Below are 18765 nucleotides of genomic sequence, written 5' to 3' on the forward strand. Positions count from 1 at the left end.
ATCGGTCGATAAATTTTTTTTTTTTATTATTGAAATGTCAATTGATGTGGCAGTTTTTATTAAAATGTCAAAGCTAAGTCTTGATCCATGGACGTGGGGATTATGGGCCAAGCATGCTACCGCTGTGCCACTTTGATTCCTTAATAGAATACTAAAAGTAATATATATATAATACAGTAGCTTTTCTAATCTTTGAGAAATCATAAGCATAATATTAGATATCTTTTGATTATAAAATATAATAAATAAAATCTAAAATCTGTAATAATTTCTTTGATACAAATATTTAATATCAGAATATTTATTATAATTTTAGTTATGATTTTTAGAATCTTTTGATTTAATACTGGATTTCTTTTGATTATAATATTTTAATGTATTTTATTTGAAATATTAGTTAAAATATTTTATTACCTTTTCATTTTAATTTATTGTAAAATAATAAGAATATTTAATTTAGCATCATTAAAAAAAATAACTATTATAAGATTTAATTTATTTAATTTCATTATTTATTATAATACTTTTAGTCACTGTATTGATAAAAAAAATATTTTTAATTAAAATATATTTTAAAATTTTAGTTAATTTATTATCATTCACTCACTTTATTAAAAAGTGATAAAATATAATTTATTTTCAATTAATTTAATAAAATAAAAACTTAAAATATATATTTAAAATCTATAACAATTTCTTAAATATAAATATTTAATTAATTTTAGTATATACTAAATTTAATATTAGAAAATTTATTATGATTTTAGTTATATTTTTTATTATCTTGTAATTTAATATTGGATTTCTTTTGATTATAAAATATAGTAAATAAAATCTAAAATCTGTATCAGTTTCTTTGATAAAAATATTTAATTAATTTTAATATATAATAAATTTAATATCAAATTATTTATTATGATTTGAGTTATAATTATTATAATCTTTTGAATTAATATTAGATATCTTTTGATTATAAAACATAATAAATAAAATCTAAAATCTGTAGCAATTTCTTTGATACAAATATTTAATATCAGAATATTTATTATAATTTTAGTTATGATTTTTATACTCTTTTGATTTAATACTGGATTTCTTTTTATTATAATATTTTAATGTATTTAATACTTTTGATTTCTTTTGATTTGAATTATAATTTTTATAATCTTTTGATTTATTATGATTTAATTTTTATAATCTAACAACCCAACGCTTAAAATAATGTTTATTTTTAAGATAAACATTATTTAATTATTTATAAACTTTATTTATTAACATAAATAAACTTTATTTTTTGTATATTTTTATAATGATATTAATTAAGAACTAAAATGAATAACATTTTACATATTTTAACTGAAAATAATGTTCAGTTAATCTAAATTATATATTAATTATACAATAGGTTTTATAAATAATTATACAATAGTTTAGCCAATTTTAGTAGTCAATGGAGATTGTATTCACTTTGCATACTTGAATTTCAAGTACATAGGGACTAAACTCATTATTTTGACTTTACTATTAAGCTTCAACCTATGATAAGTTGTAGGTAGTTTGCATCAATGGAAATTCCCGAGAATCGAAGGTGGATGTATAATAGATTGGATGCTACTAAACGTTTGAAGGTTGAGTTTGTAAATGGAGTAGCTGAGTTCCTAGAGTTTGTTACTAGTCAGGAGAAATTTCATAGCCAAGGCAATGTCACAAGATGTCCTTGTGTCAAATGCAAATGTAAAACTTTCAGGACTGTGAAAGAAGTTTTGTGGCATGTTAATGACAAAGGATTCATGCCTAATTATTATTGGTGGGCAAATCACGGTGAGTTGGAACCAGAAATTCCTCAAGTGGTGGTTGAAGGTTCATACTATGGGAGTGGTGAGCAAAGGGAAGAGTTGAATCCTTATGAGCAACTGGTCATGGATCATGCTGGACCTTCAATCGGCCAACACATAGAACATAGGCCAGACTACATGGAGGAAAATCCAAATCCTGAAGCTCAACAATTCTTTGATATGCTTGCAGCTGCACAAGCACCATTATGGGAAGGATGTGAGAATCATTCGAAATTATCAACTTATTTGGTAGTTTTAAGCTTAAAATCTGATTATAATATGTCAGAAGGGTGTTTTAATCGAATGGTCGAACTTATGGGTCAGACGATGCCAAAAGACAATGAAATGGTCAATAATTTTTATCAAGCTAAAAAATCGGTGCGAAAATTGGGTTTGGGTTGTTTGAAAATTGATTGTTGCCCAAAAGGTTGCATGTTGTATTACAAAGAAAATTCAAATAGAACAAATTGCAAGATTTATGGGGAAGATCGATACAAGACAACCAATAAGAGGGGTGTTGAAAAGAAGATCCCTTATAAAAAAATGTGGTACTTTCCACTCATTCCAAGACTAAAAAGATTATATTCCTCAATGGCCACTACATCTCATATGAGATGGCATAGTGAGAATGAAAGGGACTCAACTATCATGTGTCATCCATCTGATGGAGAAGCATGGAAACATTTTGATAGGGTGCATTCAGAGTTTAGTCAAGATCCTAGGAATGTTAGATTAGGCTTATGTGCAGATGGGTTTAATCCTTTTGGTCAATATGGAAAAACTTACTCTTGTTGGCCAATTATCTTAACTCCATACAATCTTCCACCTAGGATGTGCATGAAGAGAGAATTTATGTTCTTGACCATATTAATTCCAGGTCCATCAAATCCAAAATACAAGATTGATGTGTACTTGCAGCCACTTATAGATGAGGTGTGCACCTTATGGAATGATGGCACACTAACTTATGATGTGTCATTGAGGCAGAATTTCATGATGAAGGCTGCTTTGATATGGACAATTAATGACTTTCCAACTTATGGAATTTTGTCTGGTTGGTCGACTGTTGGGAGACTTGGTTGTCCTATTTTCATGGATAAATCAAAGGCATTCTCCCTTAAGAACAGTCGCAAGGTCTCTTATTTTGATTGCCATCGTCAATTTCTTCCACATAATCATCCATATAGGAAGAATAAAAATTCATTTAAGAAGAAGGTTATCGAGACCTCAAACCCTCCTCCACGTTTGTCTAGCCCTAATATATGGAAGCAAGTTGCTCATTTATCGCTTGCCCAAGATAGGGGAGATGAAAACCCTCCACATTATGGAGACAAACATAATTGGACAAAGCAAAGTATATTTTGGACCTTACCATATTGGAAAACACACCTTCTACGCCATAACATTGATGTCATGCACACAGAGAGAAATGTGTTTATGAATGTGTTTAACACTGTGATGGACATTAATGGGAGGACAAAGGATACTAACAATGCTCGATTGGATTTAGCATAAATATGCAATCGAAGGGAACTTGAGTTGAAAGATGTTGTTCGTGGTAAACTTATCAAGCCTAAGGCAACATATGCATTGACTAAATCCCAAAGAGTAGCTATTTGTCAATGGGTCAAAGAACTAAAGTTACCCGATGGATATGCTTCTAACTTGGGTAGATGTGTTGTTATTAAGGAGGGAAAGTTACATGGAATGAAGAGTCATGATTGTCATGTTTTCATGCAACGATTGCTTCCAATTGCATTCGACTCGTTACCGAAACCTATTTGGAAGGTTCTTGTTGAACTTAGCCATTTTTTTTAGGGAATTGACTTCTACTACACTAAATGTTGAGCAATTAAGAGTTATGGAAAATGACATACCTCTGTTGTTGTGTAAGTTGGAACAAATATTCCCACCAAGCTTCTTTGATTCAATGGAGCATCTTCCTATTCATCTTCCTTATGAGGCTAGGATTGGTGGTCCAGTCCAATATCGTTGGATGTATCCTTTTGAGAGGTATAAAATTGATAATCAATTATATATTTTCCTATTATTTGTTCAAATTTTTAAGTAATGCATCCATATACCTTTCTAGGTTTTTACATTCCCTAAAAAAAAGTAAAAAATAAGGCAAGGGTAGAGGCTTCGATCTGTGAAGCTTACTTAGTTGAGGAAACATCAACCTTTGCTTCCTACTACTATCCTTCTGAAATTGATACAAGAAGGACCAGAATGCCTCGTAACGTTGATGTAGATGAAGGTTCTTTGTCTACTCCTTGTTTATCAATTTTTAACTACCCAGGTAAAGCGAGTGGAAAATCTACAAAATATTTCTTGGACCAACTAGACCTCAAAGCTGCTCATTTGTATGTTCTTCAAAATTGTGAAGAGGTTGAGCCATATTTAGAGTAAGACAGTGTTCAGTCCTTACATAACATCCACATAAATGTTAATGTTTTCATATTGTGTAGTTTGATTGATTTGTTTTTTTTTACCATTCTAGTATTTATGTCAAATATTTAAGGCAACTCAACCCCACTACTTCAGATGCTCAAGTTGGTCAGGAAATTTCATCAAATTTTCCTACATGGTTCAAAGAATATGTAGGTTAACATCTAGTAAGTTATTAAAATTTTATTTTCCCTTAATATATAACATTAATTGTTACATTTTTTAGGTTCAAAATTTGGAAAATAATGTTCAAGATCCACTATTGTGTAATTTAGCATAGGGGCCCAAGCTAAAGGTTGAATCATGGCCTATTTACACTATAAATGGATATAAATTCCACACTCTTCTTTGGGGTCAAGGCATGAATTCATCTAATTGTGGTGTTTGGGTACGAGGAACTAGTGGTCAATTAGAATCTGACTTTTATGGAAAATTGACTGATATTATTCAATTGGAGTATACTGGCTTACCAATAATGAAACTAATTCTTTTCAAGTGTGATTGGTTTGATAATACTCCTAATATCGGAACAAGAGTAAATGATAAGTATGGGGTTGTTGAGGTAAGGCAATCAAAGAGGTATAATAAGGCTTATGACCCATTCATATTTGCACAACAAGCTGAGCAAGTTTACTTCACACCATATCCTGAGGGACATAATGATTGGCTGGCCATAATCAAGACAGGCTCATAGTAGAATAAATGATAATATATTAATTCAAACTGAGCAAGAGGTTCCATACTAGGATGATGAGCTTGTAGGGCTTCAAGTCATGTTACATATTGACTCAGATGTCATTGATGATTCTCTAGTTGATAATGATGTTGGTGGAGAAGAAGTAGATATGCCATCATTTGATCAACCAGACTTGGTGGATGAATTTATTGAAGATATATACATATCAAGTGAGGATGATAATGATGATGAGAATGAGAGTGATTTCTATGATACAGATGAACCTTAGGTAATTTATACATTAAATAATTATTTGTATAATTCTTTTGATGTGTAGAATAACTTAAATATAATTTTATGCGTAGAACATCTATTTTGTTGTTATATGATTTATAAATTTATTCTTAATAATTTGAATTATTTGTTTATTACAAGTCTATTGGATGAAAAAATAAAATTTGCTCTTAAATGTGATATATGTAACAATTTCTACATTCAGATGGCAGATACAGGTAGAGGTAGAGGTAGAGGTGGTGGTCGTAAAGCACCTTGTGGTTGAGGTCATGGTGGTGTTGGCCTTCACATTTCAAGCTCCGAGTCATTGTTACCCACACAAAGAGACCCACTCCCTATAGTTCATGAAGAACCAATTCCCACCTTGGTAGGCGAATCAATTCCTAATACTCATTCTAGACAGGACACACCTTTAACAGGAGAATGTTCATTGACTCCACAATACCCACCTCCTCCCCATCTTGAGTCTGGGGATTCATCTGACCAAAGGTTTTGGCTATCCTTGAAAGGCAAAGAGTAAGCACATTTTAATTTAAAGAGCATTTTTCTAATATAACATTGTTTAAATGTGATTTTGACAATATCTTTTTTAAAAGATTTGTTCTTGCAAAAGGCCCTGCTGATGTCATTTCAGGGATCTTTAAGCAAAAATTTGAGGGAGCATGGCCCACTTGGAAGGCTGTGGATGAATCAGTTCGGGACATGTGGTTCGGAGAGTTTCAGGTAATTAAATTTTGTTTAATTTAAAATGTGTTGCATGTAGTTTTTAGTATGTTTCCTAATTCATTTTTAATGCAGAAAGAGTATAAGTGGGATCCACAACATGATCGAGCCATACGAAAGACTTTTGAGCATAAAGGATCAACTCTTCTGAAAAATTCTATGCATAAGGATAGACTAGGTGTCGATAAGGGAAATTGGATCCCTGAAAATTCTCGAGCTATTTTGGATCAATATTGGGCTTCTGAAAAATTCCAAAACAAAAGTAATACTGCTAAAGGGAATCGGGCTGTAGAGAATGGACCAACAGCCTACACTGGTGGCTCCATATCTGCAGGAGCCCACTTTGAAAAATTGGTAAGTTTATTTCATTTTTTATTTATATGTAGTTCAATTTAATATAATTGATTGGTTGAATTGCAATATTAACTTGTATTTAAATTTATATAGGCGAAGGAGCTAAATCGTCCCCCTACTGCTTGGGAATTAGCTAGTGGAAAAGACAAAAAAACTTAAGACTGGAGAATGGGTCAATGATAAAGCCCGCAACATTGCTGTAAGTTAGTCTATTAATTTAATATAGAAATAAATATATTGAGCAGATTTATGGTTGCATTAAATTCCCAATAACAATGTATCTGCTAGTAAGACCATCTTTTTGAATTGTAACGTTAGTAAATAGTAAATACATACGCATTTAATATGAGGCGTTACGCAATTGACCCTTTTTCCAAAATTTAAATTGGTAGTAAATCTTCAAAAATGGATTTAGATAAAAATGTTCAGAAAAATAAATAAACGTCCACAAGTTAGTTGAAGGAGGTGACACACTCATATTAGACATAATATACATATTTTATAAACACTGCTTAGGTTGTGGTGGATACTCTTAACTTTGCATTTTGCATGCACCATTTCATTATTTTACAACCAGAATTTAATTTTTAGTTTATGCTCTTAAAGGGTTTTTGGGTTCTAATTTGCTGATCACTACTATGGTAAAGTTCCTCTCCCTGTTATGTTTTATTCTGTAATTTTGTTGATTTTCCTTTTTTTTCTGATCAATTTTGTCTTGTGATGCTGCTGTTGCTGTGTGTGACTGTTGTTGCATTTTGTTAATCGTCACTAATCTTGTTCACTTATCTTACTTCTATGGTAGATTTTTTTTTTGTTTTTGTGTATTCCCCAGTTGAGGATTACTAAAGACATAATTTTTGTCGATTTTTATTGGTCGAAACATATTAGAAATTACAATTTTTGTGAGTATTGTATCTATAATTTGTGATTCTGATTAGTGGTAAAATTAACTAAAATTTATGATTTTGAATCAATGATTAAAAGAGTGTTAGAGTGAGTGTTCTCTTCCTAATTAATTTTATAACTCTAAGAAGGGTTTAAATATATTAGTTGTGGATTTTGTTGTCTTGAAATTATTTGCAGTAACATAAGAATTATTTGTTGAATAAAAATCAAAGAATATGTTGTCTTGAAATTTTTGTTGAAATAATATTTTTTATTTTTTTAGGAGAAATATAAGGAGTGTCTAATTGAAGTCAAGCAACAAGCTGCACATGATGACAGAGGGCTCTGCTTCTACTTGTATTAGTGATAATGAAGTTTATTTGCAGGTGGTTAAAAAGAATACGAAGGGGAACTTGTATGGGCTTGCTGGATTGACCAATGATTTCATTCACTCAACACTTCCACAATCTTCTATGTCACAGCCATCACCAGTCACTACAGGGGTGATAGAAGAAATGCAAAATAGGATAGCTAAATTAAATGTTGAGCTTGCTGCAAAGGAAGCAAAGGAAAAAGAATTGGAAGAGCATATACGACAACATGATGAGCAGATGCAGTATATACTACACCATCTCAACATTGACCCTTTAAGGCCAACCCCTCCTGCACCAAGTACTACCCCAGATGATTTTGAGCATGGTGTTGATGATGCTCTTGATGAGATAGCAGAAGACCCTTAATTAAGCTTCTTTATTTTACTTGTTTCAGGATATTTTGTTGTATTTCACTATTACTTTGTTGAAGTTTAAACGTTTTATGTTATTATCATGTTTTTAGCATACCATATTGACATAGTTATATTTTATTTACTTTTCACTATAATAATATAAATTTACATCGATCAAATTATTTCTTTTAGTATGTTCTAGTTTATTATTATAAATTGTGTAATAAATATATTGTTAATTTCATATTCATTAACAGGTATAAATTTATAATTTAAAAAGAATTTAAAAATACTGGTTACAATTAGCGACTGAAATAGCGACCGAAATGATTAGTAGCTATTTTAAGTTTTTAGCGACCGAAATAGCGACCGACATAATTCGTAGATATTTCAAGTTTTTAGCGACCGAAATAGTGACCGAAATTATTCGTAGCTATTTCAAGTTATTAGCGACCGAAATAGTGACCGAAAATAATTCGTAGCTATTTCAAGTTTTTAGCGACCGAATTTATTCGTAGCTATTTCAGGTTTTTTGTGACTGATTTAGAGACTGAATTTTAAAATGTTTTTATTAAATAAAAAAAATTAGCGACGGAAATTGCAACCACAAAATTCGGTCGCAAAATTGGTCTCGAGGAGTTAGGAGACCAAAATGTTAGCGACGGATTGTTCGGTCGCTAACTTGCGACGGAAAAAATTTCGGTCGCTATTTATAATAGCGACTAGGGTTTTAGCGACGAATTTTTTTGGTCACTATTTCGGTCGCTGAATGTAACAGCGACTGAATTTACCTAAATAGTGACCGATTTTGGTGGTCGCTAAAACTTGATTCTTTTGTAGTGTTATAATCTAAATGTTTCATGCAATTATAAAATATATAAAAAAAAATTGGTTCTTCAAATTATTACAGTATGATAGTTTAATATTAAGCTTCACAATATAAATTTGTTAGTTCAACCCTCAATTTTTAAATTAATGTAATTTTATTTTTATTTAAAAAAATGCAATAAAATAATATAATATTAATATAAGTTTAATGCTATTATTATATTTTTAATGTAAGAGGGATGTAACGGTTAATTCAATGAAAATTTAAATCATATGTATCTATACACGTACGTGATATTGATAATCATCAAATATTAATTTTAAATTTTTTTTATCCAATTTAGATAATTATCTAACATAATTTATGTTTTAAAATCTTTTTTTTTAAATAATATTTTAATTTTGTCCAATATTGTAGAGTTTTTTTAGCTTTAGATTCTTTTTATTATTCTTTTTTATTATTTGTGAGATACGGGGAGAAAGAGGCTAATGTTAAAGGAGATGAATATTGGAAGCATTCGCTTAAAGCAAGAGCGAAGTGCGTTCTGAACGACTTTATGCTTGCTAAAAGTAAGCCATCTGAACGCTCTAAGAAGAGTCAACTTAGAAGACATCCATAGAGCACCATGAAGAGCTCACTTAAGAGAGTTATATAAGAGCTCTAAGCGAGCTAACACAACAATGCCAGCATAGACATGTCATCAAGCTCACTTAAGTGAGCCAACCTATCGCTTAAGCGACCCATTACAAAAAAAAAGCTCCTCATTAAGATTTTATAAAATTAGGGCTCATGAGATATAAAATGACACTTTTTTTAGTATTACTTATAAAGATTAGAGAAAGTGATAGTGATATTCTTGTAATCACAGATCCCTCAACGATCCCTATCTGCATTTGTGATCAAATTCCTTAACCATGAGTGGTTAAGTTCTCCATTATTAGGGATTGACGTAGCTACCATACTACATGTAACTCTTCCCTACTTTTGTTCAATTAAAGTTTTTATTTAATTAATTTTTATTCTTCTATTCTTACTACATGTTTTGGCTTCACTACACTCTGCATGATCCCATAGTATTAATTGAGGTTGAAAAACCCTTTTAAAACTATGATTTGTATAATAACATTAATAACGTTTTATAAAATAAGTCTTATTAGTCAATTTTTAGGTCTCCAACCTTAATGCGGGTTGCATAAAAAACTTTGTCAAGGAATTGAATTTTTTCTTAAGGAACCTAGAATTTCTTACCTTAGGGATTAAGGTTAAAATATTTTTGTTATCTATAAAATTAACTTGATAATTATTGAAATTGAATAATAATTGGGAACAATACGTGTGCGGAAAGTTGGTGAAATCAATCCCTAGCATCGCTTATCATCAATTTCCCATTATCTTTTAAATTTATCTTTTTAAAATCCCTAAAAATACATTTTTTACTTTTATGCATTCTTTGAACAAATACTTCTTTTACCTCATTAATATCAAATTATATTAATTAGTTGTTACATAATTCCTTGTGCATTCAATAATTGGACTTTGTCCATTTTTGCTACTTGGAACAATCGATACACTTGCTAAAAGTCTAGCATGTTAATGCGCCATTATCGAAGACTTGCATCCTATAATTGATTAATTGTAATTCAGTGCTATTTTAGAGTTTTAAATCTAATAGTTTTGAATTTCTCCATTTTAATTATGCAAAATTTTATCTTTAACTTTATTTGATTTGATTTGATTTATTATATCTCTCTTGTTCTTTTCTAGTCTCTAATTTTGTTTATGTAACAACCCAATTTTCATAGAATGTACGAGGGCCCAAAAGCTCAATGAGGGTAATTTAGTAATTTACAGGGGTGTTTTAGTAGCCCAGAACGAGCCGTTCCAAAATATGACCATTGAGAGTTTTAATGCAAACCCCAGAACGGGTCGTTCTGGTTTGAGAACGGGCCGTTCTGGATGTGAATTTTACACATGACGTGAGATTTCAGAACGGGCCGTTCCGCGAATCCTGATGCCTATAAATTGAGTACTCTGGCACTCCTAAAATCATATTTTTCAGTTCTGACTTCTTTCAGTTATGATTTCTTTCTTCTACATTCTCTTTTTTTCCCTTCTACACTCTCTAAAGATCGAGGAGAACTTAGAGGAGAAGACCAAGAGATCTCTATTTTAGTTTCAACTACTGTTTATCCAGGTACGAGGGAAAAAGGGATTATTTGTATGTAGAGTTACATGAGGGAGTTGGGTAGAGGAAAAGTCCCTTAAGATTATGAATAATTTTATAATTATTTCTGTTTGAGGAATTGTTTATCCCATTAGATTTTACATGTATTGAGGATTAGAAATATATATTTAATTTGTAAGAATGATGATTTTGGGAGAGAGAAGAAAATTATAGAAAAGTGCCTGTAAGCTAGGTTTTGGAAAAATTGGATTATTCCTGTTTGAGAAATTGATGATGCTATTAGATTCGGTATATGTTGAGGATTAGAAATATATATTTAATTTGTAAAAATGATGATCTGAGAGAGAGAACGAAATTGTAGAAAAGTGTCTGTGAGTTAGGTTTTGGAATAATTGGGGGTTTTACCATTTATGTTAAGATTATATTAAATTGTTAATTCCATTGATTATTATATTAATTTATGAATGTTATTGTTATATTACTTGATAAGAATTCATGATCTAGATGTGAATTGCTCGAAGGGTGTGTAAACCCTTATTTTGTTGGACTTATCTGTTGTGTATGTGATATGGAATTGTGTATGTAATATGGAATTGAGATATGACATGAGATGTTGTGTGGATATGATTATAATTGTGATTGTGGTTCCTTACACTAATGACCAGGGATGAGACGAACCTTGAGTAGTGATGCTTCAAGGACGAGCGTGCCCCTGGCATGTTGTGGGATGAGTGAGGCAATTAACACGCTTTATGTCAAATATGGCAGCCCTGACATAGGGTTAATTGCAAGACTTGTGTGGATTGTAATGTGATTGTGGTTCCTTACACTAATAACCAGGGATGAGACGAACCTTGAGTAAGTGATGCTACAAGGACGAGGGTGCCCCTGGCATGGTGTGGGATGAGTGAGGCAATTAACCCGTATCACTTGTGTCAGATGTGGCGTGGCCTTGGCATAGTGTTAATTATAAGATTTGTGTGGATTGTAATGGATTTGTTTGATTATGAATTGTGATGTGAAGATGATGAATGATTGATAGAATGATGATATATCTATAGAAATGCTTGTAAATAACATTTCAATTTATGATGAGATGATGTTGTGGATTTCCTTGTGTGCTTTATATATAAATGTTTTCTTTTCTCACCGTACAATTTGTGGATGTTTTAGGTGAGGAAGATCCGGCTTTGAGTGGCATCTAGAATGTCAACTGTTGATTTGTGAGTGTGCCCTGATATTGTGACATCGGGGCAGAGAATTCTAAGATAAATTTTTATATGTATTTAGAATTATACCTTCTCTTTTGAAAGAAATTTGTAAACTCTCAAGTTTTACTTTCTAAATTTCATTTTTAATTATTTTGGTTATTTATGAAGGTTTTATGTGAATCCTTTTTACCAACATTGAATATTTTATTCTTTAGTTTATTTACAAGATTTATTTATATGTGTTGGGGTAGTAAGGTTGTCACAGTTTATACAAGGTAGAACTCCAGTTGTAAATCTTCACTATGATTTAGAGATTGAAAGAACTTATAGGAAGAATAATGCCCAAAGGAGAAGACAAAAACAAGTGACAAAACATCCCATATCTTCCACCAATGGTAGAAGAAGAGGAGCAACGCCTTCCACCACCACCAGTGATGATGGAAATGGCTAATCATATGGCACACTCTACCCCTTACAAATTCAATAGTATTGTGAGGCATACAGTTACCACCACCTGTTTTAAAATCAAGTGGGGGTTGCTAAACCTGATAAGGGGGACAAATTTTCTGGAGCAAACAAAAAGGACCCTCGTACCCATATGTCTGTGTTCATCACGATTTGCAACACCATGTAATATCAGGGTGTTCCAAATAGCACTATTAGTTTGGCAATGTTCCCTTTCTCACTCACTAGAAGGGTCAGTTATTGGTTACAATCATTTATGGCAAATAACTTCACCACATTGGAGGAATTAGCCAAAAAAATTCTTGAGAAGTACTTCCCCCTTGAGAAATTTAAATAGACAAATATTGTCATCAATACCTTTTCACGAGAAGTAGATGAATTATCATTAAATGCTTGGGATAGATACCTCAACTTGTTGAGGAAGTGTCTAAGCCATTGTCTAGATGAATTGACTAAATGTGCACCTTTTCCTAGGTGGGTTATTATCTAACAAAACTCATATTGGATGCCTTAGATGGAGGAAACATCAATTACAAGACACGAAATGAAGCTATAGTCATTATAGAGAGCATAACCAACAGTCATAGCGGATCCCAAAGGCCAAGGTTTGGACAGCAGAAAGAAGTTTATGAGTTGGGACCAACAATGAAATTCTTGCCCAAAATAAACTCCTAACCCAACAAATCGAGATGATTAATAAGACAATTGAGAGGTTTCTGCAACAAATGCGAGCTCAAATACAAACAGTGGCTTCTATTTACTATGTTAGTGGATGTGAGACATGTGGAGGCACACATCTTCAGTGCCAATGTGAGGTAGTAGTAGAAAAACCCCAATAGGAGGTTTACTACATGGGAAATCAAGGAAGGTATGGTGGTAACCAAAGTGGAAACTTCAATAGAGGAGGTGTAGACACCAGGTTTTGTCCAGGCTATTCCTACAAGGGTTAGGAGACTTATGAAGCAAGAAAAGCAGCCCTTGAGGGCCGAGGAAGGCAGGGAAGCAGGCCATAACAAAGCCCAAGAAGCTCGAAATACATTTTTGCACGAAAAAAAACCAAAACCCTAATTGAGGCTCAGAATGGTCGTTCCAAACAAAATTTATAGTGTAGATTTGTAATCCAGAACGATCGTTCCAATTGACCTAATTTAGTGTAAAATTGAGGCGTAGAACGATTATTTCAGAGTTGGGAACGACTGTTCCCCTTCCCTGGGTGCCTATAAAAGTGTGCCAAGGGCTCATTCTTCCAAACACCTGACACATTGTACCCCTCCCCCCCTCTCTATGATTTTTGAGTGATAGTGAGGGCTTTGTAGAGCGAAAGGCTATCAAAAAATGCCCTTGTATGAATTTATGAAGAGATTTATAGAAGCTTGCTTTAGAGGTTCTAAACTCTTTCTTCCTCTCTCCTTCTCTTTATTTGCTTTACTTATAGCTCTACTTGCATGCAATAAATTAGATACCATGTAGATGATAAAGTAATATGCATGTTGTAGATTAGGATTAATGTAAATTGTTGTACTTTTAATAAAACAAGAGGAGTAGAAATTCAATTACATTGTTATTACGCTAAATTTTTCATAGGGTACCGAATTGGGATTTATGGGATACCTAACACCTTCCTCGCACGTAACCGACTCTAGAACCCAATTCTAGTTATAAAGGATAAATCAATGTTTTCGAAAACCCTTTTCTTTTTCCGATGTTTTGTGTAAAATATCAATGGCGACTCCTTCAAACCCTTTTCAAAATCATCAGACAGAGGATTAGTTCGGTCTTCAGGCATTCCAAAGCTGATGAAATTTTTAAATCAAGGGTCCAAACCATCTGTTGGCAAGGTCAAAATTTTTTGGGTTTCAGCAGGAGGATGGAAACAACACCTTAGTCTTGGAAGGTAGGACCAAAATAATGCAAGCACCTTTAGTGCACCTCCTCCAGCACCTAAACCAAACTTCTATGATCGTCAAACAAGGCTGGAGGACACTATCAATCAATTCATACAAGCCTCCACTACTAATCAAACACAAGTTATAGTTAAAGATTTAGAGGTAAAGTTGGGACAACTCGCCACTCAAATAGAAGAGCAATTTTTTGGTAAGTTTATTGCACATGTTGAGTAAAACCCTAATGCGAGTTTTGGTTCAATTTTAACAAAGAGTGGAAATGCATATGGTGTTGACATTGATGAGAAAAGCAAAAAGAGAGAAATAAGTGAAGAAGATAAAGGAGAGAAAAATGAAAAATTAAAATTAAAAAGAGATTGTAAGAGAAAAAGAAAGAATGGTAGATGAGGAATATATAGAAAAGAAGATGAAACATCAAGGGACAAAAGAAAAAAGGATGAACACATAGTCGCCCTAAGTGACAGAATTACCATACTTTCTTGTACCCACAAAGAAGAGTAGGGAAAGTTAGTATGCTCAATGCTTAGGTATATTCAAGCATCTTTGAATCTATGGGTAAAAGTCAAGATAGTATTGGTACAATAACATGGTAGCGAGTGCTTTTGTACTTGGGACAAAAAGTTGTCTCGTGTTTTCTTAAGTAACAAAAAGTAGGATCGATTTTTGTCATGGCTTTCTTCTTCATTTTTGTCATGTCTCGTGATTTTTTTCGTAAATCAAATGTGAAGGAGCTATTTTTGTCTTATCCAATACCATAATTTTAGCTAATCAAATGCACTCAAAGAGTCTAAAAACATTTTTATAAATAACTAAAACGTTGTAACATAAAACTCCTTCCTAATTGATTTCAAAATATTTTAAAAGAATGGTTTATAATTGGTTTAATCAATTGTGTTAATTTCTAATTGATTATTAGTAATAGTTATAATTTAAGAAAAATAAAACTCTCCATTATGAACTAAAATAATTGATTATTTGGCATGATTTATCTAACCAACATTTGATTATACAAAGAAATAATCAATTATATGTTTTCAAGGAAGAGCCAAGATCTCCAATTATGAATAATCGATTATATAAGAACATATAATCAATTATAGGAAAATAATTGATTATTACGGTCTATTTTTAAATAGTTGAAACAAAATGCATTTTGAGTAAGTCTTCATCTGAAAAGAAATAGCACAAATATTAGAAAAAAAAATAAAGTGAAAATGGCTTTCAACAAAAAGGTCTTCTTCTGATTTCATTTTTCAATCATTAAAGGCTCAAGGAAGAATTAAGATTCATCCAACAAGAAGGAGATGACCATAGTTCTACAAAGGTTTGAATTTCAGTTAATTTGTCAATTACATACAAGTGATACCATACCTTAATCTTTTGTTGGAAAAAAGATTATATGTTTTGTGGGAGATTGTTATGGGATTATTTCATGGTATTTGTCTGAGGAAACATTTTATAAGGGTTATAGTTTTGTTACTTTTTATAAGGTTATTTCACACACAATTCCATAATGATGAGATATTGTCTGCTTGGGCCTAAGTCGATCGATCCTCACAATTTTGCTTTTGGTTATCACTTAAAAGGTCACTCAATCATTGGAGTATGTGCGTGTTTTATAAGTTGTTATTTCTTCTCTTATTTTATTGATGTGAGACTTTGTTTGTATCCCAACAATTCTCTCCTCAAATAAGGACCTAACTTTTCATGCAAAGAAATTTGTCTTTGTATATCGCATTATCACTTTATAAGGGTTATAACTTGTTGGTTGTCACCAAATCCAACCTACAACTCTAGTACCACTATGGGTTATTTCATGATTGCGATGGGGTTATTTCATGATTGTCCACTTTGGGCCTAAGTCCTCGCGATTTTGCTTTTGGTTATCACCTAAAAGGTCTCTCAATCATTGGAGTATGTGTGTGTTTTATTAGTTGTTATTTCTTCTCTTATTTTATCAATGTGGGAGCTTGTTTGTATCCTAACAATTCTCCCCTCAAACAAGGGATTTAACCTCTCATGTAAAGGAATCTATCTTTGTTTAACTTGTTATTTGTCACCAAATTCAACCTGCGACTCTGATACTACTATTAGGGTTATTTTGCTAGTATTTGTTTGAAGGGATATTTTATGTCTAGAGTAGGGTTATAACTTTGTTGTATTTTATAAGATTATTTCACACACAACTCTACAATTATGAGATATTGTCCACTTTGGACCTAAGTCCTCACAATTTTACTTTTGGTTATTATCCTAAAGGCTCTCAATCATTATAGTATGTGTGTGTTTTATAAATTATTATTTATTCTCTTATTTTATCGAGGTAGGACCTTGTTTGTATCCCAACAGATTGATGTATCTTTTGAATTGTATAAGGGTTCTACAATTGAGGTTTAAGAATATTGTTATCGTTTGATTGTATGATAATTGTTATATATAACAATTGTTAGTGATTGTGAAACTCCCAACTGATTAGGGATTGGATGTAGATGAGAGTGGTGGGATCGAAGCAATATAAATCTTGATTATATTTCTCTTCTTATTTATTATTCTTTTATTTTGCATTTTAGTTGATATAATTCTATAAGTCTAAAATGTTCTAAGTGCATTGAACTTATGATGTTTGTCATGTTATAAAGGAGTTCATCTCTAAGCGGTTCAAAACTAATCGATTGTGTCAATAGAATAGTTTTTTTTTAAAATGTATTGGGACGTAAAACAATTTTTTTTTTAGTAACATGATAGATAGGTTTTTGATATTAGTGTCCAAGTACATGGAAAGAGGCATACTAGTTCCTATTCAAATTCTTATTAGTCTTACAAGTAGTACACACTTGGTAGATTTTTTTTAATCAGTAAACACTTGGTAGATTGATTCAAGCAACTTAAGTTCCGAACAACATAGTAGTTCATTTTGAGACAATTACATAGTAGTATAAGTTACGCTTGAAAAATGCCTTATAGGCGCTAGCAACTTATATGTGGTCTAGATCTCCCCCAAAAGGAGCTAGCAAATGTGCCAAATTATCGATGTTGAGAATGGATGTTTGTGTAGATCTCTCACAGATATTCATTAAGAAGAGACAACCGACCATATTTTTATGACCTAGTAATATTTAATCCTACAGTATTTTCTAAACATATCAATATGAGATATCAAAAGTTGATTAGCTAACAATCACATCATTAATGAGTCCAAGTATTCTCGTATGATTTATAATATTAACCTGTTTTCTTTAAATAAATAAAAAAAAAACATAATATCATAACTCACTTTGATTTGCAAAAAATTACAAGAAAATTGTAACGCAGCTTGTTGTATTAACATACGTGCGCTTAATTTATTTTGAAGGCTTAAATTTTCCGTGAAAGAGAAAGATGATTAAATAAAAGTGTCCTTATAATGTGTTACTCAATTTTTAAATCTACAATTTAAGCCCTCAGTTTTTTTAAATTTACAATTTTGATTTATTTTATTAAATATTTATTTATTAATTATTAAAATTGTACTGTTATTTATAATTTAACGTTAAATAAATGACATAATAATTAATATTTAATAATATTTTGATTAAATTTTACTATTAATTATCTTGTTTATCTCATAAAAATAAGATAAAATTATAAATTAAAAATGTAATTTAGTCTAAATATTATTAAATATTAATTATCATGTTATTTACTTAATATTATGTCATGCTAAACTTAATTTTAACAATTAATAAGTAAATATTAAATAAAATTAATTTTTAATTTTATAAAATTGAGAAGCTAAAATTATGAAACTTAAAATTGAAAGACTAAAATTACATGTAAGACATTATAGAAAGACTAAAAAATTATAGAAAGATCGAAAGTAGAATTTAGTAAAAATAAAAAGGATTTTTTCTTTTATATGTTTTTAGTTATCAGTTATTTGGGTTTTCCTCCCTCTCTCCCAGCAATAAAGGTCTTAGGACCTTTTTGTAGATTGTGTTTTACATAAAATTAGCAACGAAAAGGTATTCCGTACCTTCATTAAGAAAAGTGACGAGAGAACAAATAACTGTTGCTATATTTTCGAAAAATCATGACAGTTGTGTGTTTTTAAAATATGTTTCCCTTTTAAAATATATGGTTATTTCATATTTGTTTAATTAATTTGCTTCACAGTTATTTACTTTTGTATTGATCTTATGTAAATATTTTTATTATCTAAAGGGTAAATATATCAAATAAAATATATGCAC

At 31.2% G+C, this 18765-nt stretch overlaps 1 protein-coding gene across 1 annotated transcript; it reads left to right on the plus strand.

The window, feature by feature from the left end:
- Positions 1-1565: 1565 nt before the first annotated feature.
- LOC145951988 (uncharacterized) lies at positions 1566-3350 on the plus strand. The gene has a single exon (XM_083064200.1). It carries the CDS (start codon positions 1566-1568, stop codon positions 3348-3350), a length of 1785 nt encoding a protein of 594 aa, XP_082920326.1.
- The last annotated feature ends 15415 nt before the right edge of the window (positions 3351-18765 follow it).

This window comes from Cajanus cajan, chromosome 9, assembly GCF_000230855.2.
Source record: "Cajanus cajan strain Asha chromosome 9, NIPB_CcT2T_4, whole genome shotgun sequence".
In the NCBI taxonomy this organism is placed as follows: domain Eukaryota; kingdom Viridiplantae; phylum Streptophyta; class Magnoliopsida; order Fabales; family Fabaceae; genus Cajanus; species Cajanus cajan.

Excerpts from the sequence above, each read along its gene's own strand:
- LOC145951988 (XM_083064200.1), top strand. The coding sequence starts at position 1,566 with ATGGAAATTCCCGAGAATCGAAGGTGGATGTATAATAGATTGGATGCT.